At 38.0% G+C, this 17,023-nt stretch overlaps 1 protein-coding gene across 50 annotated transcripts in view; it reads right to left on the bottom strand.

Moving 5' to 3' along the window:
• BMPR1B (bone morphogenetic protein receptor type 1B) overlaps positions 1 to 17,023 on the bottom strand; it is a 531,330-nt gene that overhangs the window by 33,121 nt on the left and 481,186 nt on the right. For 46 of the 50 annotated variants that reach the window (XM_055587716.1, XM_055587712.1, XM_055587717.1 and 43 more), the window contains 4 exons: positions 16,673 to 16,775; positions 16,058 to 16,160; positions 5,638 to 5,734; positions 4,049 to 4,187 (listed from right to left, as the gene is read on the bottom strand). In XM_055587716.1, coding sequence (XP_055443691.1) covers positions 4,049 to 4,187; positions 5,638 to 5,734; positions 16,058 to 16,160; positions 16,673 to 16,775 — 442 coding nt within the window. The remainder of the gene's footprint in view (positions 1 to 4,048; positions 4,188 to 5,637; positions 5,735 to 16,057; positions 16,161 to 16,672; positions 16,776 to 17,023) is intronic. The other 4 variants (XM_055587740.1, XM_055587738.1, XM_055587742.1 and 1 more) reach the window with 1 other exon arrangement.

Raw genomic sequence — 17,023 nt, 5'->3', positions numbered from 1 at the left:
TAAACAGTTTTAAGTCCACTCTTTTTCTAATGATGACATATATAATGAATGTGATAAGAGTACAGACGAAATTGGCAACGTTCACAAGAACAGGAGCAACTTATCTCAAAATAAAAAGTCTCACTAAACTATATTCAGAAATTTAAAATATACTTCTATTTTGAGATTATAACATCTACAGACCCAAAAATATATTCTGAAAAATGTTTTAACTATATCATTTATTTGCATTTTTATTTGATTTAGTTAATGTTTCAGGTCTTTCTGTACTCAAACTTTGCTTCTATATGACATCTTTAGATATCAATTTTGAAAGTTAGATTATAACAAACAATACAATCATTATAATTGTGATTCAAAACAGAGAAGAATTATGTCATGTAAAGTGAGGACAACTATGTAAGGATTATAAGGGTTATCACTATTTTAGAAATGTCTTTCTATCTAGCGATCAGTTATCTGATAGTGTCCAATGGTAAATTAAGCCCATGTGGACCCTAGAAACCTCTGTGCTCTATGTCCCTGAATTAATGAAGTACACACCTCTAAACACAAATACGCTGTTTAACATATCTGCTTAATAAGACCTTGTTAATGTTGCCTACTGGACAGGTTTTTCACAACAGATTCCTCAACTGAGAGGTTTAGTGTTCAGTTAGACAATTTACTTCACCTTTTGTTCCTTTACAAGGTCAGATAACTTGGGTATAAATAAATACTGTTACTATTGATTAAATACATAGTATGCAGGTATTCAAAATGCCAGACATATTTATATGTCTGTATATGTATGTATGTGTGTGTGTGTGTATATATATATGCTGCTGCTAAGTCGCTTCAGTCGTGTCCGACTCTGTGCGACCCCATAGACGGCAGCCCACCAGGCTCCCCCATCCCTGGGATTCTCCAGGCAAGAACACTGGAGTGGGTATATATATCTCAGGGAAAATTCTTACAACCACTCTATGATATTCCTCCCTTAGAGGATGTATATACAAAGTCACTTAGTAAATATTAGTTCCAGTATGTGTTTATACACAAGACATGACCTTTCCCTTTATGGTAATGAAATAAATGACAAAATGGAATTAAGGTGAGATATTCACTCATATAATACAAAGAGAGACTACTGAACATTTCCGTACTGTTTATCTTAAAAAAACAAATCTTAAAGCAATACCGAGGCTTTCCCTTCGCTCAAGTGAGTGATAGGATCCTTCTTCCCATCCTGTTGTTATCGAATGCAGGTCTTAATTTTACTTAACATTTGGCTCACAAGCACTGGGAGCACAGATTCTAGAGATAGATCACCCGGGTTTGACTCCTGGCTTCTCCATGGACCAGCTGGTTGACCCCAGTGGGCTTGGGCCCCTGATGTGTGATACAGGATACATTTCTACACCACCTCACAGCGGCTATGAGGATTAAATGAGATCATCCTTTAAAGGCCATAATCTGGCCAGGGCTAGACCTCTGGCAACCTGGCTGCTCTTAACCATATATGGTTAATAGCCAAACACTGTTGTTTGGTACCCAGATTACAGACCTAAGATAGTATTTTCACAGATACCAAAAGTTGGGAGTTGAAAGTTTTCTCTTTTTTTTTGCAACAAATAAATAATTGAGCAGCCTCTTTAATCATCCCAGGATGCCAAGTGACAAAATGTAGTTTCCACCTCAAAAGAGATGTGAGTCCACCAAAAGACACAGGTACAATAATACCAATTTCAATGGTATTTTAAACAGCTATATTGGTTGCTGCATTGGTTATGCAAACTTCTGTTATGACATAAGTTAAACAAACTGGCTCAGTCTAATCTGTCACAGAGATAAAACATGGGGCATAATCTGAGGAACTCTCCAGAAAGACATTATATTTGCAAAGACATGGATCTTAAAAACATGTTGTATTTTCAAAACAATTACTCAAGGCTGATGCAAGAGCTTAAGAATCCAGTGGGGAAGAGGTGGGAGGAGAGGGATGCTATGCTTATCAAGCTAAGAAAGAACACCCACAATCATGACTGGATATTGAGTGTGTTATGCAGGAAAGTGAGAGCAGCAAGGTCAAAGATTTGAGAGAGAACGCCACAGGAATGAGAAAGATGGGCTAGAAGGAGGAAGACAATAGTTTCCAATTCTAAGAGTGTAAGTATCTGATTGATTAATATCAAGGGGAATTTTAATATCTGTACTTGAAGTGTAATAAAACATTTTTAAATGTAAGAATGGTATTTGTTATATATCAGTTCAATTCTAAGAATAAAAAGTCAAGCAATTTGATGAGAACTTTACATTAAAAAAAGATTTATATCCTAAGTAGCATCAGTTTGGTCATAACAACTACTTCACAAGTGGTTTTCTGTCTGGTGTATTACCTCCACGGGAGGGATTAGTTGAAGAGTACAGAGTCTGGCCACCTGATGCGAAGAACTGACTCATTTGAAAAGACCCAGATGCTGGGAAAGATTGAGGATGGGAGAAGAAGGGGATGACAGAGGATGAGATGGTTGGATGGCATCACTGACTCAATGGACATGAGTTTGAGTAAGCTCTGGGAGTTGGTGATGGACAGGGAGGCCTGGTATGCTGCAGTCCATGGGGTCTCAAAGAATCGGACACGACTGAGCGACTGAACTGAACAGAGTTTCAGCTGTGCAAGATGAATAAGTCCCAGAGATGTGCCACGCAGCACAGTGCCTATAGTTACTAATGGAATGTTGCATTCTTTTTTCCTTAGTGTGAAGCAAAAAGTTAACACTCACTTTATTTTTAATTAGATATACTTAGCATATAACTTTTTGTAAGTTTAAGGTATACAGCGTGTTGATTTGATATATTTAAATAACGAGATATGATATCACAGTAGCATTAGCTATCACCTCTATTTAATGTATATGTATTATAATCTTAAAAAATTTGCAAAGAGGTTAGCTCTTACACTGGGCTTTTATCATAAAATAATAATAATGAATGGGGCAGGAGGCAACTTTTGGAGGTGATGGATATGTTTATGGCCTAGACTGCGGTTATGGCTTCAGGGGTGTATGGTGGTTTAGTCACTAAGTGGTGCCCAACTCTTTGTGACCCCATGAACTGTAGCCCACCAGGCTCCTCTGTCCATGAGATTTCCCAGGCAAGAATACTCGAGTGAGTTGTCATTTTCTTCTCCAGGGTAGCTTCCCAACCCAGGGATCAAAACCAGGTCCCCTGAATTGCAGACAGATTCTTTACCCACTGAGCCACCTACTTATTTCCAAACTCTTCAAGTTATATACGTTAAATGTATACAGCTTTTTGTATGCTAAGGAAAAGAGTTATAAAATAAATTCTTGGCTTGAGATTTTTAAGTTACTTTTAGTACTAAATAAAAGGTCACCAAAAGAATCAAGTAAACAAGACATCCAAAGTCAGAACCAGACAATAAACATTAGGAAAATCAATCTCAGAATTTATAAAGTTTATAAAGGAAAATATTTCTCATTGTTATTTCCATTTCAAGTCCCAACAATCTTTTTGCATGGTCCATAAAGTAACCAAATGCTTTTCTCATTAAAGCAAGTGCCTTGGATTCACTATATATTTTCTTCCAAGTTGGCAGCGCTGACCATCAGAAAATTAAAACTCTCCTGAATGGAAAAGCCAGGGCTTCACCCTGAAACATAAACCCTCCAGCTGAGAGGCAGCCTTCTTCCCTTTTAGAAGTATTCAGATCCCAGTTGGTTGTAATACTTGCCCTTTCAAAAGCCAGGCCAAAGTGCTGTAACATTATCCTTCCTGAAAACAGAGGGAAGATGGTCCCATGTCGAATGTTTTCTAATCTGCTCTTTATCAGAACGCAGAGGTCTGGATTGTAACCATACACTTACATTAAAGAACAATGACCTCACCCCCAATATGTCAAAATGTTATCTGGAAACCCTGCATCTGAGATCTGATGTCTGACTGCAGAGCGCTTTCCTTTGTCCACTGCCCTATCTGTTTCAGTAAAAGGACACCCAGCAGTTACTGACATTTCCTTTACATTCAAGGTATGTTCTTCTCGTACCAGCAGAGGGAGGCCTGATCCGCTCCCTGAGCTCTGCGACTGCTCAATTAAGTCTCTCAGGGATTCTCCAGGAGGAATGTAAGTTTCATCCTGTTCTAACCCGATGCTGTACCGAGGTCTGGCTTCTTGTCTTTTATACCTGAAGATGCACAAAGGAAGAAAACGTTAGACACTGGATTGCAATGACAGGGACAGAACACGCAGAACCATGGCAGGTTTCATCTTTGCATGTCAATACAAGATTAGATGCTCAGTATATATTATCCTTAGTTATGATTTCCAAAACACAAAGTCATAATTAGTGTTCTAACCTATTTTTTAAACTAAACTTCAAATTTTCACTCAGTCACAACCCTCTTTAATTTTCTTTCTCTGTTTCTTTTGATTGCATATATCCAAGCGGCCTACATTCCATTAACATTTTTATCTAGTTCCAGTAGTAGTATAGTAGTTCCTCAGTCATGTTTGACTCTTTTGCACTCCGTGGACTATAGGCCACCAGGCTCTTCTGTTCAAGGGATTCCCCAGGTAAACATACTGGAGTGGGTTGCCATTTCCTTCTCCAGGATAGTTCCAATATCCTTTCCCTAAAATCTTTTCTTACAAGGTCCTTAATTAGCTAAAGATGCAGATTTTTGGTTTACAAAAGACATTGTAACTTTCTCATAAAAGGTAATGTATAAAGCAGTATAGATAAACTGAAACTTTAAACGCTTTGGTCAATAATCATGTCTTCAGTTAGAACTGATGATATTTGAGTCAACTCTTATTTGTAGAATAGTAACCCAAAAAAGTATTACAAAAGGGCAACGATAAGAACTTAAAGGTCCCTGATATTTCATAAACTAGAAAATGAGTTCTTAGGTGACTGAAAATAATTTGTAATGTTGTTGTTTACTTGCTAAGTCATGTCCAACTCTTTGCGACCTCATGGACTGTAGCCTGCCAATCTCCTCTGTCCATGGGATTCTCCAGGCAAGAATATTGGTTATGGGTTGCCATTTCCTTCTCCAGGGGATCTTCCTGACCCATGGATCAAATCTACATCTACTAACTGAACATAGTCTATCTTAATAATTAATCTATAAGTTATCTTTCATAATCATTCAATACTAAGGGAATACTGTTAGCTTACAAAATAAGGAATTACTAACCCATTCCAGTGTTCTTGCCTGGAGAATCCCAAGGATGGGGGAGCCTGGTAGGCTGCCGTCTATGGGGTCACACAGAGTCGGACACGACTGAAGCGACTTAGCAGCAGCAGCAGCAAAGTGATTCTAAGTCAACATGGTCATTTCTTGCTTTGAATCAAAGGTTAGTTAGCAACTAGTTGCTGAATTTCCTAGCTACCATAAGTTTCCTAGAGATGAAATGTTTCTAGGTAGTCTTGATATTTGAAGCATAAATAAGATAGCTATCTATTAATAACTTCATTAGGACAAATGATTATCAATAGTAACTGATATTGTCAGTGAAATCTAATATCTAATTAGGTCAAGGAAAGCTGTGATGAAAAACATCAACAGGTAGAACAGTATGAGGATGATTTTATAAACTCAAAAGTCTACATCCATGTGTTGGAAACTTACCTGAAGTAACAGAATAAAATGATGAGGACCAAGAGCAAACTACACACAGTCACAGATATAAGTAAAGCTTTGTGGTGTATAGGTCCGTCAACAAAATCTGAAATTAAATAGAAGTAAAGAGAGGCATAATACAAGATTATTTTTACTTAAAAATTTTGAAGCAAGTCTTTCCTCAAAGTGCTTGCTAACCTCCATGTGTAGATGTGAGGTTCTTTTAATCTGCTTGTTGATAAGATATAAATATATACTCTCAGAATTTGAGTGAACAAGCTTGAGTAACATGAACCACTGTTCATCTAGGCACTCACTCCAAGAGCATGCATTTCTTCCTCTTTGGAAGGAACAGGTTTGACACAGGATAAAATCACAGAATATAAATAAATGTAAATGGACCAATACCCCTAAAATATAAGCAGGTATTTTATTTCAGATCCAGTTGATGGGTTTCCAGGCTTTTCTCATGTGGTTTCTGGGGCACTCTACATCATAAATTTGGATAAAAAATGAATCTCTATTCATTGTACATAAAAAGCAAAGCAATCCTATGATGGATACAAAGGAACACAATTCCTCAAATATTGGCAAATAAATAGAATACATGGATGTGCAATACTTTAAACAAAGATGCCCTTCAAAAATACATAACTAATTTTTTCATAAATGGCATCAATTTTTAAAAGAATGGATGTGTCTACTCAAAGAATTATGGTGTGATCTTTTTAAAGAACAAATTATTAAATAGTATTCATGCTGTTTTAACTCTAGTTCTTCACAAATAAGATTTACTTACAGCATGATTTTTCAAAATTCCTAAAAATAAGAATGACTAGGCGAGTTTTATACAAATGCTGATTTACTGACTTCAACACCAGAGATTTTTATTCAAAGCATTTTATTTTTATTTTACAACCATCCCAGGTGATTTTATATGCAGTAGTCTCTGGAACATACTTTTTTTTCTGAGAAAACTGACTGAAAGCCAGGTGCACTTACATAGTAACAGAATTAGCACCATTTGATTAAGGGCACCATACATCCTTGGGAGAATCATTATTTCTTCTTAACTTTAAAAGGTATCATGTATTGTAATTTATTACTTTTGTTACCTACAAACAAGACATCTTCTAACTGTGCTGTGCACTTTTCATTGTATGGCTACCTGAACATTCTGGCTGGGGACCTCATCCCACTCAATGCAACTTTCTTTTTTCATTCAAAAGCATTATATATTCCCTGAAGAAAAACTGAATAGCACAAATTAACTGAAATAAATAAAATTGCCATCACCTCACTTCTTAGAAAACTTACTACTAACATTTTGCCATATGTCTTTCCAGTCTCATTTCAACAAACAAAAAAATTTCATGAGCAAAATAGTTCACAAAACACTTTATAAACCCACAGCTCTATTATTCTCAACAGCTAAAACATGGAAGTAAACCGTGTCCACTGACACACGAATGGATAAGCAAAATGTGGTGTATTACATAAGATGTAGTTCAGCCTTAAAAAGGAAGGCGTTCCTGACAGATGCTACAACATGAATGAACCTCGAGGATATCAGGCTAAGTGAAATAAGCCAGTCATAAAAAGATGAACACTCCACTTATATGAGATACTTAGAGAAGTCAAAATCATAAAGACAAAAAGAAGAATGGTGACTGTCAAGGGTTAGGAGGGAAGAGAGTTGGGGAAAACTATAGCTTAATGGGTAAGAGTTTTGGTTCTCCAAGATAAACAGAGCTATATAAATGGATGGTGCTGATGCCTGCACAACATTATAAACATATTTCCTATCAATGAACTGTATACCTAAGTGATTAAGATGGAAAACTTTCTGTTCTGTGTATTTCACCACATAAAAAACTGGGGGGAAATCATAATTACCTTGTACCTAGATTGTTTTCATTTATAATACTGTAGACATTTTCTAAAACAATAAAATTTTTCTTGCAACATGAGTTTCAAAGACCACATGGTATACATACAAACACATCCTAATTAGAAAGTCAGTCTTCTGATGATGTATATTTAGGAGATAGGGAAGATTTTGTGATAATACATCTTTGCTGTGATACATAAAATTCTGTGATGAACATTCTTACACATACATCATTGCACATGTCAATGATTATTTTCCTAATCTAGATGCTAAAAAATACAAGTGTTAGGTTGAAGGATATATATTTTAAGTTTCATCATACACATTGTCAAAATATCCTTTTAAAAAGATTATAAGTTTCTTTTTTTTTTTACCAATGTGAACATACATCTTAATTATTTTGAAATAATTTCAGTCTTATAGAAAACCTGTACGGGTAAAGGACTCCAACACTCCCTTTAGAGAGTTCCCATTCCAGTGAGAGAGCAACTGACAATGCAGGTGTACAAACGCCATGGAGCAAATAATGGCACTGGAAACAACTTAAAATCTATTTCTCGTTTTAAGGACAAGAAAGCAAAAGGCCTGATTTTGCAGAAAATCATAGAGATCCCTGGATACTCTATCAGAACTAGAAGAACTAACTACATAAGCATACTATCATTATACAAATATAGAAAGCCTCAGCAACTTTCACTTTTCCACGTAAATGCAGAATACTCTGAGCCATAAGAACAGTATAGTTATTACGCGTCTTAACAGATTTCTGATTCATGACAGCCATGAGACCAGAAAGAATCTAAGGGATTTTTCCTTATCATCAAGCACTGTTTTAAAGAAAGCTAGCATTATCTTCCCACTTTCCTTTTCTTGGCCCCAATAACCCTAAGCCCTAGAGCCTCAAGAACTGCCTCCTGGTCTTCTGTCATGAATTTCTTGCCTTATCTATAAACCTTTTGTTTCTGTTGGTCACGCCAGTCGTGTTTTAATCTGCCATCACCTGTGCTCAGGGCATTAACAATGTAAACATTCAAGTCACTGTTGAGTCTCAGAAGGCGAACACTACCAGATACCTATCAGGAAAAGAACAGAGCCCCTGATTCTCTCCAGGGCAGCAGGCTTCTGCTTGGCTGTCACTCCAACTGCTCAGGGAAGTAGATCGGAGAACTCTCCAGGGAAGTCTGGTTCACTCTGAGAGGCAAAGAAGAACCACCAGTGGTTTCCTAACAAAATAGTATTGTCACTACTTGTCTCCTCTCTGATAATTAACTGGTTTGCAGCTATTTAAATTCCAGGACTGTTTTCATAAGGCTAGAATATGGCTCATAACTGCAAGAAGAAATAGAAGACTAAATAGCTAGAAAGGCTTGGAAACACATGCTGGAAGACATCCTTATGTGTGTTCTCAGTGTTATAATCACAGATAAATTGGAGACATCTATTACTAGAGCAAAAAGTACCTGAAAAGCATAGTCTTGTCAGAGGTTTTTAGTCAAGAGATAATACTGTAATCTATTTTCCTCATATATTGGTATGCCATCTTATGGTAACATCTAGAAATACATTCACTATAAGAACAAAGAAATAATATTCTAATCACTTCCCTGCAGAAAAAGTTTAGAATTTTATTTCCTGGTAACAAAGGAAGTCAAGAAAGAATTTTTATATTCAGATTAAAAAAGACTAATGATTTCTAAATTCCTTCCATATGCCTCCAATACAAAGTTAACCAGAATTTCCAGAAAAGTTAAAAGCTGCACATTTCAAGAAATGTTGAGGCTACTCCTTGTCAAGGAATTCAGCTCAGGCTCACATAGGGGTTTATACTACCGCAAGTATAATACATGTGTCAGGAGGAGAATTCTGCAACTCAACTTTGCATTCTATCATATATTCGACCTATGTGTGTTGTGGAGAATAAGGGAGTTGTTTCACTGGTTAAATATGGGTTACTCTATTGAGTTTAATTTATAATTGATAATACCAAAGCTAAGTAACAGCATTTTAAAACAAATCTGTAAAGTGCTCAAAATATTTTTTTAGTTGAATAAGAAATCAGAAGGTAAAGTTGAGCTTAGGAAATCCTGTATTATAATGTTACTTAACCTACATTGGAAGTTACCCTATTTCAAAACAAACAAAAAGGTGTTTCTGACATATTTTGTATGAAGTATATACACAGTATACATAATTCCCATATTTAAACACACAAAAACCCACACCTATTCCAAAAAATTATATGAACTTTGGTTTTGTAAAACCTGAATTAGAGGATTCCATTTAATAAAGGAAAGCTTCTGTTCACTTTAACACCAGTCTTCCACTCCTTTAAGTGCTCATTTGAAAAAAAAAAAAGTAAACAAAAATAAGTAACTTGAGAGGAGAAAAGAAACCTCACCAAATTCTCCTGCCTATACATCATTTCCAGAGAACATTTTACTCACAATATCTCGGTCAGACCATGTGATGCTGAGAGTGTAGGTATACATCATTCTTCCGGGGCCCCTTCATCACTAATTCTGCAGGCAGGAAGCCAGACACCAGGGCACCACGACTTCTCCCTACAAGTCTGTCCATCAAAACAGACATCTCTCCCTCCTCTTAGCACCAACTGCAGTGTTACTGGGCTTCCCGAATCAAACTTCATCATTTATGATGAAGGTGCTGCATTTGATCTAATTACTTTTCATAATTCTTCCTTCAGGAGGAAGAATATCATCCCAGGGTATTATGCGTTGCTGGTGCTGAAATAAAATAAGCAAAGGAAAAGGAAAACTAATATTCATAAAAGAATTTCTGCTGCTTTCTGGCCACCCTTCATCATCTTTTTTGTGAAATAGAAGATGACAAATAAAATTTCAAGCTTCTAAATGTACATTGATAAATATTTATTGGATGCGATTTTGTATCTCTAATATCCTGCTAAGCAAACGCATCCAAGTTGGGGTGGGGGAGAAGGTGAAAAAACTGGATAGATAGAAAAGGTTTTCTTGCTTATTTTTTAATCAGCAAACTTACTTGTAGGTATTTATAATTAAAGAGGTTTAGGTGAGGTTTTATTATAGATCTGAGAAGAACTAAGTGTAGGGGTGTGTGCATGCCTGTATGCTAAGTTGCTTCAGTCATATCCGACTCTTTGTGACCCCATGGACTGTAGCCTGCCAGGCTCCTCTATCCATGGAATCTCCATGCAAGAATACTAGAGTGGGTTGCCATTTCCTTCCCCAGGGGATCTTCCCCACCCAGGGATCAAACCCACTTCTCCAGCATGCACCTTCTGCACTGCGAGTAGATTTTTTTTACTGCTGAGGCACTGGGAAAGCCCAGTACTTACGTGGAATTCAATAAATGATAAATTATAGGGAAGAGGAGAAAGGAGGAAGGAAGAGAGAGTGATGTGTTCAAGAGACAGAGAGAGCAACCCTCTGGCACTATAGTCTAGAAAAACGAAGTGAGTGAAAGTCGGTCAGTTATGTCCGACTCTTTGAGCCCCCATGGACTTACAGTCCATGGCATTCTCCAGGCCAGAATACTGGAATGGGTAGCCTTTCCCTTCTCCAGGGGATCTTCCTAACTCAAGGATGGAACCCAGTCTCCCACACTGCAGGCAGATTCTTTACCAGCTGAGCCACAAGGGAAGCCCATTCTAAAATAAAGAAATTGCTAACTGTGCAAAGCAAACATAATAAACAGAAGGCGTTGAAGGAATCATATTGTTTACTGATTATTTTGTGAAATGGCTAACCAACCACTACTTACTTAGAGCTTTCCAAGTCTTAGATACATAAAACCTTTTTTCCCGACAATGTCATTCAGGGTTTTGTTTTCCTTTTCTTTGTTATAGACGATTCAGGGTGATGTGGTCCAAGGCCCACTGCCCGTCTCCAGTGCTCTCTCTAGCTGTGTAACCTTCACACGGTACTTGACCTCACAGCTCCTCAGCTGCATGTCTGTGAAATGGGGACGATGCTAATAGTGCCTTCCGCGCTGAGCTGTTATGAGGATTAAATTGTTAGTATATGTAAAGTAATTAGAAAAGTACTTCGACAGCAAGAAGATCAAACCAGTCAATCTTAAGGGAAATCAACCCTGAATACTCTTTGGAAGGACTGATGCTGATGCTGAAACTCCAGTGTTTTGGTCATCTGAAGTGAACAGTCTACTCATTGGAAAAGTCCCTGATGCTGGAAAAAACTGAGTGGAGAAGGAAAAGAGGGCATCAGAGGATAAGATGGCCAGATGGTATCATCGATGCAAGGGACATGAACTTGGGTGAACTTTAGGAGATGGTAAGGGACAGGGAGGCCTGGCTTGCCACAGTCCGTTGGACTGCAAAGAGTCAGACATGACTGGGTGACTCAACAACAACAGCAACTTAGAAAAGGGCCATGGTAAGTAAGCACTCCATTCATCTTAGCAAATGTGATTATCATGGTTATGATGATAACTTCTACTGCCCTCACCCACAAAACTGGCCTGGGCTCTGAGCTCTGGCTCCCTTCAACTGTACCTCTTCCCAGTAAGCAGTGGGTTTGCACAACTCCAGTGAAGTGTCCATCCAGATTTGTCCCATCCCAATCTCCATTTAAAACACCGGCCATTGCCCCCAAAGTCTGAAATTCTACCTAAATGGCCCCAGGCCTGTGCTGGGGACTGTACAGTTCCCTGTCTCCTTGAAGGCAGACTGAAAAACTGGTGTACTTACCCTAACCTTTGACAAAGAGGTGGCGGAGGTTGGCTGGGGCAAGACGTGTGGGCAGAGCATAAACCAGAGGGCCAGGTGTTTGCCCAACATTAAGCCTCTGATTGCTGAGGCATCCATTTCAAAAGCTCTATCTCGAATAAACGTATTACCAGCTGCATGATGCAATGACTGGTAAAACGACTAGTAGGAAAGCAGGTGACCTGCCCACGAAGTTCCTGGATAACTGACCACCTTAATGACTCCACTTTTCCCTCCCCATACCCTCATCCCCACTCTTATGTTTTAAATTGGCCAATATTTTTGTAACCGTGTAGGGTGACAAACGTTAGCTAGACTTATTGTGGTAATGATTTTGCAATACATACAAATATCGAGTCATTATGCTGTACACCTGAAGCTAATATAATGTTATATGTCAATTATAACTCAGTCATTTAAATTAATTAATCAATTCGCCAATAAAGGGTGAACCTATGAAATCCTAGGCACCCTACTTTTGACCCCAATAAAAGCAGAAGCCCAGGTCCCCACCCCAAATGCCTGTGACCCTGCTGTGTGGCCCTCAGGTGTGCTGTGTAACCTCTAGTTTCTGCAAAGAATACATCTTTTCTCTCAGATTTCTCTGACAGTGGTTGCTGAGGTGAGTTTTCTATAATAAGAACCACATGGGCCCATCTAGTCACAACATTGGCTCCAGTTGAAGAAATGTCTGTGGGGGCTGCCAGAGTGGCGTGGACCCAGGTAGGTGCTTCAAGAGTTCCGAACCAACAGTATCACTACCACAGACATGAACAGGCATCCAGCTGCCTGCGTGAGAGGCTCCTCCCCGTGCAGGATCCCCATCACTCCCCCTCCCACACTGCAGTGAATAAACCAAGCGTTCTAAATGCAAAGTTGGTGTTCTTCACCATTATAAAAATACACTTGTTAAATTCAGTTAATGGAAAGTATTTTATTTACCAGTCTGCTATATTGGATTATGAGTTTTAAATAATTAGGTAAATGGTATGCGATCTTCCATTTATATTATTGCCCCAGCTCCACAAAAGTTAGGGTTGGTCCTAAGTATTACAACAGCAGCTAAAATTAAAAATATCAAAATAAGACGGTTCCATGTCTCTTTAACACCCCTTTTCTTTATTTTGGGTTTTATACCAAAACATACATACACATGTGTCCAATACAACTATATGTAGACATATATACATAAGGCTGCAATGCAAATGTTTCTGACCAAGGCATTACTGATGTTCAGTAAACATATATAATACACTTCCTGTAAAAATGCTGCCCATGTATATATGGTAGAGGCAAAAAAAACAAAAAAACAAAAAAACCAGCAGCTCTGTGGTATATTTACGTAAACATGACCAGCGCTCTCAGACCACAGTCTTCAGTGACTTTTACTGGACCCCAAAATTACTGCACCAAAAATGGTGAGGTGGAATCTACACAGACCTCACCTAGGCACTACCTAGGGTCTTTGGAGTTCAAAACAGTAACCTTTAAAGCCACTAAACTCCGCACCTTCAAATCTATCACCTTGTATAATTCTCACATAATCCACCAGCCACATCAGCATCCACTTTCCTGAACAGAGGACTTGCCTTCCCAGTACAACTGCTCTTCTTTCCAAAACCTTTTCACTCAGTTCTCTAGAACACTCAACCTCCTGAGAATCCCCGCCTGTCTGCCAGGTCCTAACTGGAATCTGGTTCCACCTACAGGACAGTATGAGAACTGCAGCCCTTTCAGCATTTAAGTCCGTTTTCCTAATCCCTACTGTTAGGATTTTCTCCTTGAGGGAAGTGATTCTAGTACATCTATCTTCATTTCTTGCACTCTTTACCCACCTCCCGGCCCCAAGCCCAACACATCAGCCCCTGTATCAGTGCTATTCAAACTGCTGTCTATAGATCGCCTACTTTTTGCTACTGATTCATAAGGGAATAACCACAAAACAAAATAAACATTTAGAATTTTATAGCAGTTTGAAATCAGTGGACTTCTCTTTGAACAAGGTGTTGTCAAACACACACAGTGAGACACAGTGGTGCTAGCCACATCCACACACAGGTCTTTTTCTACCAAATGTGTTGCCCAAACTTTAATGTGCATATAAATCACTTGGGAAATCTCATTAAAAATGCAGGTTTAGTAGTCTGGAGTGAGGCCTGAGCCTCTGTATGTCTAATGAGTTTCAAGTGATGCCGGTGCTGCTGATCCACAGGCCCACTTTGAACAGCGAGGCGCCAAACAACTGAATTAGACTTTTCCCAACCAGCTACGCTATTTCACATAACTGCATTTTGCAAATCTTTCTCAAATACTACACACATTAGATTGCCTCTGTTTAGAGTCATTGCTATTCACAGGCTGTGCAACCTTGGGAAAGTTAATTAACCTCTCAGTGCTGCAAAAGCCTCATATTTAAATGGGGACTAATAATCCCAAATACCCGATAGGATTGTTGTGAAGCTCAAATGGTTTAATTAATGTCACAGTTACTAGCATAATTCTTGGCTTATGTTAGCCATTTTCATTTTTAAATTGTTTATTTCTGCTTTACCCACTTGGCAAACTTCTGTTCCTCCTTAAAATTTGATGAAGTATCACATCTATGCAGTATTTTGACATCCTCCTACTCCAAAATGAGCTACTCTTTCGTTTCTACTGAGGTTTTTCTAATTATTTCCATGTTTCTCTCTCACAATCTAGTGTGCTAGTCTTGAAAGCAAGAATTTCTTCATCCATTTCTGAATCCCTAACACCTAGCATGCTGACTGGCAAAATTAAAAAAGAAAAACTGCCTGTGGCTTTTTGATGTGAACTATTATGAATCAATCTTACAGAGCTAGGCTATAGGAACAAATGTTACAAAATATCATCAGAACACAATAAGGTCATTGTATTTTGTTGGGAAGATATCTGTTAAGAAATAAAAATCAATTATGATAAATCATCTTAAGCTACTTTTTTAAGACTTAGGACTATGACAATTACAAATCATTTATTTTGTGGTGAGACCAAGAAAAAAGGAAACATGGGAGCTGTTTTTAACCAAGAGTCATTGGGGATGCAGTGTGTGTCTTTTTTTAATGAGCAACATTAAATGTATAAGTCTAAGAACTAAACTTTCTAGATATTTTCTCCATTTTATCAATATATATGAATTGACTAAAAGGTAGTCACTCTAGCATAAATAAAAGGAAATGCCATGAAGCAAATGATCTAAATTAACCCTTTATACAAAGGTCCCCAGCCTCTGGGATCTAATGTCTGATGATCTAAGGTGGAGATGATGTAATAATAATACAAATAAAGTGTACAATAAATGTAAAGCACTTGAATTATCCTGAAACCACCTCCCCTTGCAGTCTGCAAAAAAAAATATCTTCCAAAAAACCAGTTCCTGGTGTCAAAAAGGCTGGAGACTGCAGCTTTATAAGGTCCTTATTTTTAAAACAAATGTAGCCAAATAGCAGTCTTTGAATCAAGCACAACTTTTGAATAACATTTAGGGGTAAACAAAAAACACTTTCTCCCTCCTCTATCCTCTTGAAACCCACTCCAAGCTCTAGTCACTAGTTTTCTGAGGAAAATAAGAACAGGGTAAAGAAGTAAATCTTAAGAGTGAAGTCAAATGTGACTATTTTCCCAATAACTCCCTGTATTCATCTCTGAATGTCCGTTTCACTGTCAACTTGTCTCGGCCCTCTGGGCCAGGAGTAAGAAAACAGTTCAGGCAGATACATTTGGAAAAGAGAATAATTCAAGTGTTTATCTTCTTTATGCCTAAAGCTTTTCCAGCCTGTGAGCCTTCCTCTCCTTACCTCTGTTTTTCAGTGGAGGAAGTGTGGGATGTAGATCTTTATTACATTCATTCCGTTCTGTGCAGCATTCAATGGATCGTCTCTGATGAGGAATGGGAGTGTCCTGAAATTGAAACCTGACAGCTATTAATAGGTTTACCCCAAATTTCAAAGCCATATCACCTAAAACTAGCAAATTAACACTCTTTACAGAACTGACTTAAAATTCTAATAATTTTATTCAGACACGCTGAAATGCTGTATTAGATAATTTCTTTCAAATCATCATGTATATTCTTACTGCAACTTTGCACTTCCACAAAATTACTATTTGCAATAACCAGTATGCATAGGATAAACTCAGGAAGAAGGCTTGGCTTAATGCAATTAACCAAATCGGAATTTGAGCAAGATGATCTAATGAGTCCCTAAGCCAAAAGTTAACAGCAAAACTAAAATGACTACTTGATTTCAAAATAAAGGGAGAACTGACCCAATGCAAATTTTCTAATTATTGTCCAAATTACTGAAAACAAGCAAGTCAAAAAAAAATTCTGTTTTATCTTACTTGAAACTTGGCTGTTTGCAATCTTGCCAATAAAAGGTTACAAAGTGGAAGCAAGGTATCTTCCTTACCCGACACTGAAAATCTGAGCCTTCTAGTCCTAGACATCCAGAAGTGACCACAGGCATCCCAGAGTCATCTTCTTCTATCATCGTGAAACAATATCCATCTGTGCTAAAGATCAAACAGGCAAAGTAAGTGTGTGTGTGTGTGCACGAGAGAGAGAGAGAGAGAGAGCGTGTCCAGGGTAAAAGGAATTGAAGATGTTTACCACTTGTTTTGGGCTTCCCTGGTGGATCAGTGGTAAAGAATTCACCTGCCAATGTAGGAGACTCGGGTTCCAATCCTTGAGTCAGAAAGACCCCCTGGAGAAGGAAAAGGCAACCCACTCCAGTATTCTTGCCTGGGAAATCCCATGGACA

The sequence above is a fragment of the Bubalus kerabau genome, chromosome 7 (assembly GCF_029407905.1).
Source record: "Bubalus kerabau isolate K-KA32 ecotype Philippines breed swamp buffalo chromosome 7, PCC_UOA_SB_1v2, whole genome shotgun sequence".
NCBI classification, from domain to species: domain Eukaryota; kingdom Metazoa; phylum Chordata; class Mammalia; order Artiodactyla; family Bovidae; genus Bubalus; species Bubalus kerabau.
The sequence above is the reverse complement of the archived record's forward strand: the minus strand, read 5'-3'. Positions and strand labels throughout refer to the sequence as shown.